The sequence below is a fragment of the Polistes canadensis genome, unplaced genomic scaffold (genome assembly GCF_001313835.1).
Source record: "Polistes canadensis isolate GaletaPanama2010 unplaced genomic scaffold, ASM131383v1 scaffold_309, whole genome shotgun sequence".
Classification (NCBI taxonomy): domain Eukaryota; kingdom Metazoa; phylum Arthropoda; class Insecta; order Hymenoptera; family Vespidae; genus Polistes; species Polistes canadensis.
In genome coordinates, this window is record NW_014569856.1 from 26,152 (window position 1) to 34,731 (window position 8,580).

The 8,580-nt window shown below is 34.1% G+C and overlaps 1 protein-coding gene across 1 annotated transcript in view; it reads right to left on the reverse strand.

Moving 5' to 3' along the window:
- Positions 1–5,373: 5,373 nt before the first annotated feature.
- LOC106791456 (protein amalgam-like) overlaps positions 5,374–8,580 on the reverse strand; it is an 81,111-nt gene continuing 77,904 nt past the window's right edge. The window contains exon 8 of the mRNA XM_014757090.1: positions 5,374–6,138. Coding sequence (XP_014612576.1) covers positions 5,879–6,138 — 260 coding nt within the window. The 3' untranslated portion in view covers positions 5,374–5,878. The remainder of the gene's footprint in view (positions 6,139–8,580) is intronic.

An 8,580-nucleotide genomic window follows, 5' to 3' on the forward strand; every position in this document is an offset into this window, starting at 1 on the left:
CGAAGTAACAATAATAAAATTTGTTGAAGCGCGTTTAGAACAGTACGGGGAGTATCGAGCTGTGAGAATTGCACGCGAGGGAAGATAGGAATACAAAGAGAGAGAAGGATACAAATGGAAAAGGAAAGAAAAGGAAAGAGAAAAGTGAGAAGAGTGGATGAGGGTGAATGAGGGTGGATAAGGGTAGAATAGAAGGAGATGAAGGAATAAGAATAGGAAGAGGAAGAAGAAGAGAAGGAGTAGGAGGAGGACTATGGGAGGGTGAGACTCAGTGAGAAGAGAGAAAGCACACACTCGTGCAAATATGAAGGGGAAACGGATTTCTGTGGCAGCGAACTCCGGAACAAAGCCTTTCGCGGTGCAAGAGACGCTTGTTTCGCAACGTATAAAGCCAAGTTGCTATCGAACCTCCTTTGCCGGTATTCCATGTGTCATAAATTCCTTCTATTCCTTCGCCATTCTAGAATAGTAACGTGAAATGGAAAAAAATCTCATCTCGTTTCGTTTCGTCTCGCTGGACGACGAATGTTTCAAATCGATCAACATTTAGAAAAATTCTTACAACAACATTTTAATGATCAAACAAAAAACTGTCGCGTTTTTTCCTGATTTCTTCTTTTTTATCTGCAAAATTTTCTACTATTTGTTTTCTCCTTTTTTTTTTTTTTTTTGATAAAATTAAAATATTTCATATTTAATAAAATAAATCAAAATTCGTATATTGTAAAATTTAACGTCATACTTCTCCCAGACATTGGCTAATTAACATAGTATAACATAAATTGCTTAGAGTGTGCGAAGGATTAAATTATAAAGATAAATTCAACACAGTTTCTTTTTTCTTCTTTTTTTTCCCCCCCCCCCCAGAATTGCATATAGTAACGATAATATAAAAGATAAAACGCAAGAAAAAAAGCAGTAACAGTCAAGAAACAAGATATGATTTAATCAAACAATTAACATTTTATCCAAGAATAAAATCATGATTTTGTTATTAAATGACTGGTAATAAGATTGTAGGAATGAAAAATCATGGTGGTTTGATCAAAATAATAATGGATCGGACAGAATAAAAAGATCATCAATTATCATATGGGTTTTTCCATATATAAGCAGAGCTATTTTCTAAAAGATCTCTCTCGCGCTAGCTAGCTTGTGGAATATTATTCAGAACATTAAACGTTCTCTCGACCGCGAATAATTTCCATAAAACCGCTATCTGGCATCGAAGACGCCATAGAATTCGCCTTCATCTTACATACACACATACACACACTCAAACAAACAAACAAACAAACCTATACGCATTTGCATCTATTTCACTCATTCTATTATTTTATCTATCTCTGTATATCCCTATCTCTCTCTTTCTCTTTCTTTCTAGTTTCCACTCTCTCTGTCTTCATATTTTACCTCTCCTCTCCTCTCCTCTTCCCTCCTTTTTCGAACTCTGCTTTTTTCTGAGGAAAAAGAGTACGTAAGTCGAGTTTCTTGTACGAGTAAGAGAGAGAGAGAGAGTGAGATACTTCGTGTCGTTCTTGCCATTGTTACACGTGTTTACGATCACCTGAAAAACGTGAACGTCTCGTATACGTTGTCGCTTTTATACCCTCCTACTCTCTCTCTCTTTTCTCTTCTCTCTTCTCTCTCTTTCTTTCTGTCTTTCTGTCTACGGAGATACACGTTCTGGCACGTTTATACGACAAGTGCATCGGACGATATAGAACGATACGTGAGACGTGTATTTCGTTCAGAATTATATATCTCTATTAGTAAGTTGAAAAGAGAAAGAGAATAGGTAGAAAGAGAGAGAGAGAAAGAGAGAGAGAGAGAGAGAGTGAAATTCTCCTTATACTCGTTTCTCCTCGCATTTTATCCTCTTCATACTTTTTTCATTTTTCTTCTCTTTCTTTTTTTTTTTTTTTTTTCGCGAGACTTATTCTCACACTAACGTTTTAGTATCCGTATAGTATAAAAAACGTCCGATGAAAATATTATACCATAGAAAATTTGTAAAACAAAAGACGTTTCTTCGTATATTAATCGAAACGAGAGGGTTTGTTCGGAGAGGGTAGAAAAAAAAAATAAATATATAGGAGAAGAAGGAGGAGGAGGAGGAAAAAAAAATGGAGAAAGGTAAGAAGCCATTATGCTAATTTTAAGATCGGACATGTAAACGATCCACGTTCGAGCCGAGATGTTTTACCTGCCGGACGGTGGAAGAATTGTTCTGAAGAATTCATCCCTTGGGTATCGCGAGAAACCGTTTGCGATTCGGTTCGGTTCAGGGGGGTTCGGTTCAGGGGGGTTTGCCGAAAAATCCTTGGAAGCTTGCTAGCTAGCTAGCTATGTGGCTCGTATTTTCGCAAACGATGCGAAAAAGGAACGTGAGCGTGCCGCGAACTTGTTCGAATTCTCCGAGGTATTCTATCCACCAAATACCGAAACCTAGTCCTATATAAATGGAGCGCGAAATTTGAACGACCGAGTTGATCTTCTTTTTTATCGAAAAGGGTGAAGGGGGGCGGGTAGAAAGTTATTTAACCTGCATGCATAATTATCTTATCAAATAATTCATTATATTATATTAAATAGTAGAACACATCAAAATGGAATAAAATATGTTGAAATAAATGAACTTTGGTATTTTTGATAGCATAATTTATCGTACAGAACGGTGATAGTAAGAATCAAGAAGAATTTCATGTACATTTACCGAAATTTTCTAACTATTTCTGTTAGAAGTAAAGTATCGCATGTTAATTGTTAAATCATGATAGAAATATCCATTTTCCTTGAGGGCTAAATGAAAGATATACACACCATGATGGGAATACCATCTATGCCTAAACAAGATTCCGGCATGTCTTTAGGTATTAGATAAAATTAGTAAGCCTTTGGCAAAATGTGAAAACACATCGATCGATAATAGAATAACAAACTCACCATGGTAGTATGAGTTTAAGTTGAAACTATGTTACAGGTATATATACCTATATACATCCAACGTCATTTCAAAGATTATAAAGAGAGAAAAGTATAGTAAAGGAACGGATGAGTGCTCCCTAATCGATTTTTCTACGTATAGTATCGTTGAAGAAAGATTGAGTGGAATTAATGATAAGTTCATGATTAATCGTTAGATACTTTTGTGTTAGAGATTAAATGTTAGATTAATACACATATACAAGAGTCTATTCAATTAGTAATTTATCACTGTAGAAACCACGGTATACCTTTTTAAGAAGACGTCAATGTTCAATGCTATCGTGTTTTCTACTATAACCGCACGTTCATCTTCCGATTATTATATATCGGAACGTAAGGTACGCAGTTTGTTTACAACCCGTCTCGCACAGCTTCACGGAGATGCCTTTGTTATCGCCAGCTCTTTCGTTCCATAACCGTCCGAAGGGATTCGTGCCGATGATGTACGAGCCGGCTTATGGAGAAAAGCCCTTTTTTCCCCTCGTTACTCGAAAGTGCGCTGCCAACTTCCATAATAATTCTTTCCCGAATATCATCATTGCGCCTTTCCTCTTCGTTATCGTCGATTCGATGCTTTTCTTACGATCTATGGGTCTTGGTTTGTGATATGATAAATAATTTATCCTATGAAAAAATAATGGGGAACGTCGTAGATATATGTTTTTTTTTTTCTTCTAAATGTGTTGTTTTCTTTACAACCGCACACGCGAGAATCAATTTTTTGCTTTTTTATTTCAATGTTAATAATAACAGGAAAGTATAGATTTTGTTTTTCTTTGGGAATATATTATTTTATTCTAGGAAATTTTTATTATGATTTATAGTATATATCGAGAGAAATTTTCTGATATATCATTATTATTATTTTTGTTAAAGCTACGGTGCTTATATACAAGGAAAATGATCGCAGTGTTATAAATGTGGCTACAATATTCACAATGAGAGGATGATTTTTATTGCCACTAGATTGATTCGCATGGTCTGATTTTTCAAATATATATAATTGTACTACACACAATACATACAAAAAAAAAATGTGAACCCCCGAACCCCACCGCCGCCCTCGTGGAGAATTATCGTACCCGATGTTTCCTAATTTTCAACGACACAAATTCGATGAGAACGCTTATCCCGATCGTTTTTCTTTTATAAAGCTTCGTTTGTTAAAGCGTTCAATATTTTCTTGTTATAGAATATAAACTATTTTATTGACAAAATAATCAATGAATTTTGAGCGACAAAAGCTAAAACTTGTCAAAGTTTTGTTTACATCGATAAAATCAACAGATAGTAATATCAAAAGTAATATTAACCATGAATATCTACTTATTAAAATTATTAACAGTCGGTGTATTATCATTGATTCTACTATTTAAGTTTAGAACAAGTAGAATGTGATATTATCGACCATTTGTTACTTGAAAAACTACTTTTATTATCGTCGGTAAGGCAGGTATTTAGTCTACTAACTATTTGCAAGTCAGATTTTTTTAGGTGAAATTTTTAAACAAATCAGGAAGTACGAAATGAAATACTTGTAACGTAACAACAAATAACAGTTAGTAGTCTAACATTTATTGCCGAAATTACACGATTAAGTACATCGTATTTACAGAAGGATAGATAGATTTCTCACGTTCACAAATGCAAAAACTAACGCAACGTCGTTCTTACAGCTTAACGTATTTACATGTCCCTGAGGCTTAATCTACAATATCGTTCACACATTTTTATTGTACAATATCAATTGCTCTATGCTTCGAAAGCAACGATCAACGCGTTTATAATCTATTCAATCTATTGGGGTATCACATATTTATCTCTACGTGTATTTACATCGTACACAGTGGTAATCATTATCACAAAATACGCAAGCTAAGTTAATAACTTCTTAAAATTAATGGACTGTGTGCTAAAATTGGATTGACGATCACGTTTTTCGATTGAAAAATCTTTCATGTCCATCATGGATAATATATTAACGCATCATTGCATTATATTTTTTTTATAATTAAGAATGATTATTATCTAGGCAGTTTTTATCAATGATGCGAAAAATATTATCGATATTCAAGTTTACCAAACAGTTTCGCTAGTTTTATTCTTCATCCTTTCATTAAATGGGATTAGTTAAAAAATTATTGTCATTGTACTGTAACTTAATAGGATAATCTACTATCTATATATATATATAGAGTATATATAGTTTATGAGTAATATTATGCGATAGCACACATTACTTATATCGATTTAATCCTGTAATACAAAGACACGAAGCTTTACAATTGTTAATGACGTTTCGTACGATCGTCGTAGATTCTCGATAACACAAAAACGTAATAAGTAATAACTTAAAAGAAGTTTTTTTTCGGGAAGTGGGGACGGATGGGGTGGGGGTGGGGGTGGGGGGTTCAGAAAGGATCATTACACGGCTAGATAAACTCTACTTCGTATCCTTCGTTTCTCATAGATTTTTTTTTTTACCCCATTTCATAATCTAAGAGCTTAAATTTATGATATCTTTCATTTCTCTGGAGACTTTAAACGGTCATAGGTAATCTTGTAGGATCTTCATGGAGAAACGAAAAACGCACAAAGCGTGGAACTCATGATTAAAGATTTCATAATATTTCTCTTCACTTTCTTCTATTCTTTTATCTTATCTTTTATTTTCTTCCGTACTTCCATCCTTTCTTTTTCGTATGTTTTTGGAAAACTTGTCCCTTATGCAATTCGAAAGTTGGAAGTTTCCAACGGGAATCGACAGATTTGCGATTCGTCGTGGGAGGAACCATAGAATGAAGGAAAAATCTATTTTTTCTCAAAAAATTTTTTGTCGAAATTCTTTAACGTCGCGAGGGTAGAAATGACAACGATAGAAAAGGGTCGTCTACGTTGATAATCCACCAAGAACGATACCAACGAATACGATGATACCAAGATTTATGTAAATGCGATGAAGATGAAAGCACGACGATGCTGTGGCCGATTGAAAATCCAATTGTTCTTCGCCACTATCCAAATTTCCTTTCGACATTGGCTCGTCCCTCATGCCGGCAGCTTTTTTCTCGTTACTGTGATCCAATTTCCAAGAATTTTTCGAATCCCGTCGAGTACCTGGTCGTCTCGTCGTTGGTTGTCTGTCAATTCCTATAACAGAAAAAAAAAAAAGGAAAAAAAGGTAATTAACAAAGTAACGTTCGTGGTAAAACAAAGAGGAAAGGAAAACAAAAGAGAACGCGATCTAAAAAAAATTAAAAACAATATATTAATATATATATATATATATATTTTTGTTGAAATTTATTCAACGCAAACGAATTTAAATATCACGCGAGAAAAAAAAAGAGAGAGAGAGAGAGAGAGAGAAAAAATAAAAGTTAAAAAATCAACTTAAATGTCATTTCACATCGATAAGCTTTTATCCATGTTGTGTCGATAACTTGTCATTATTTTCTCTCCTTTTTCATCTTTATGTTTATTTGTTTCTTTCTTTCTCTCTCTCTCTCTCTCTCTCTCTTTTAAAATATGCTTTTACGCGCATAACAAACGTTTATTTTAACGAAAGCATTATCTGCGAACAATAATGTATAGTATTTGGACCATGAGGGATTTAGGCCATTTGCGTAACGAATATTAAGTTCGATTGCGAATAAATACGAGAGAGAGAGAGAGAGAGAGAGAGAGAGAGAGTGAGAGAGAGAGGAGAGTTTTTGATAGAATTATTAAAATTCGACGTGGTAGACGTAGAGTGACGAGAACACTAGACACAATCGTGCGAATGGAGTTATAAGTATATTGAAAAAGAATGAAAGAAAAAAAAAAAAAAAGCATGGAAATAAATATAATGAAAACGTAAATTGCCGTTTCACGATGACCACGCAAGTATTAGTAATAAAAATAATAATAATAATAGTAATAACAACAGTAGCAATAATCTTATTAACGATTATTAAAATAGTAAGAAATATCTTGCCGAATCATATCCAATGATTTACTTAAACACTTCCATTAATAATAATAAAAAGGAATGACTTGGTTTATTGCGAATTAATTTTCGGTTAAAAAAGAAAAGAATAATGCGAAAATATTAAAGAAAAAACAAATCCCACAAAATGGAATAATATTAATAAATTAATTATTTATCTCGTGCAAAAAGAAAATTATTAATAAATATGGAAATATTTTATTATGAAYTGCATGAAAAACAATACATTAWAGAATATTAAATATTACCTCGATCCCTAAAGTTCARAATCTTTTACATTTGAACGCAGACATAMATTCTTATAATTTTCAAAAAGTTTCAGTGTTTAAATATAACAAATTGTAGATGTTTAGTTTTTTGAAAATTATAAAAATGTATATCTACACAAATGTAAAAGACTTTGAAYGTTAGGGATCGAGGTAACATTTAATATTCTATAATGTATTATATTTCTCATATAATTAATAATAAAAAATTTCCAGTTACTGAAGAAATCCTAATAAAAGGACAAAACGTCAAATTAGATCAAAATCAAGTTCTAGGTTCTTTATATTGTCCAATTTCCCTGCTAAACATATTTATTAATATTAATTAAGTTTGACGAAAGATGACAGTGAAAATGAAGCTCAATCAACGTTAAATGAATAGTTCAACACGATGTATAATAGATATATCGACATTTTCAAAGAGTCTCCTCGATAAAAGCAGCATCAGCACCACCACCAGCATCAGTATTAGTAATAGCAGAAGCAAAAGCAATGGCATCAACCAAGCTTGTTGTCGATCACGTTTATAGAGATGATAACCTTTAACGTCCGTCGAATCGTACACCGTGGGAAGCCACTTTGCGTCGAATCGTGTTCGAACGAATCCGGGGTTGAAAATGGCGAATCGAGTGTATTCGGTAGAAAAACCTGTCGACGAGTAATAACCGGGGAGAAAAATAATCGGCGAAGCTACTGGACTATTTCCCACACGGCAGATGTGCTTTACTGTTTTGACGTATTGGAACGTCGTCGGGCCCGAAACGTTTTCAACTAAATCCCCGATAGATAGAGAAAGGAATAAAGTGAAAGAGAAAGAAAGGGTTGGTTGGTTTGTTGGTTGGTTGGAAAGATAAAGAGAGATGGAGATAGTGATAGAAAGGGGGATGGGTTCAAATAGAAAGAGAAAGAGAAAGAGAAAGAGAGAGAGAGAGAGAGATGAGGGCTCTTGTCACTTGCACGCTTCGTCGAAATGTCGAGAGTTCTGCAACGATATTAATTCCTTCTCTCCACATTCGAGGTATTCGCGAAAACGCGCGTTTTCTAATTAATCGTTTGAAATAACAGATGCTCTCTCTCTCTTTCTCTTTCACACACATAACCGCGGACTGAGTATTCTCGTCTATTCGTTCGATCGGATAAAAAGGGAGAAGGGTACACCCTATACCCCCGTAGGTAGATAGGTAGGGGACCGTTCAACCATCGGACTCCATTGTGGTCGATCTCTCCTCGAATATAAAAAAAAAAAAAATAATAGAAAGAGAGGAGGAAAAAAAAATCTCCGCGTGTGCTTTTTCATTTAACACTCGAGCTTTGCTCTTTTTTCCTTCTTTTTTTTTT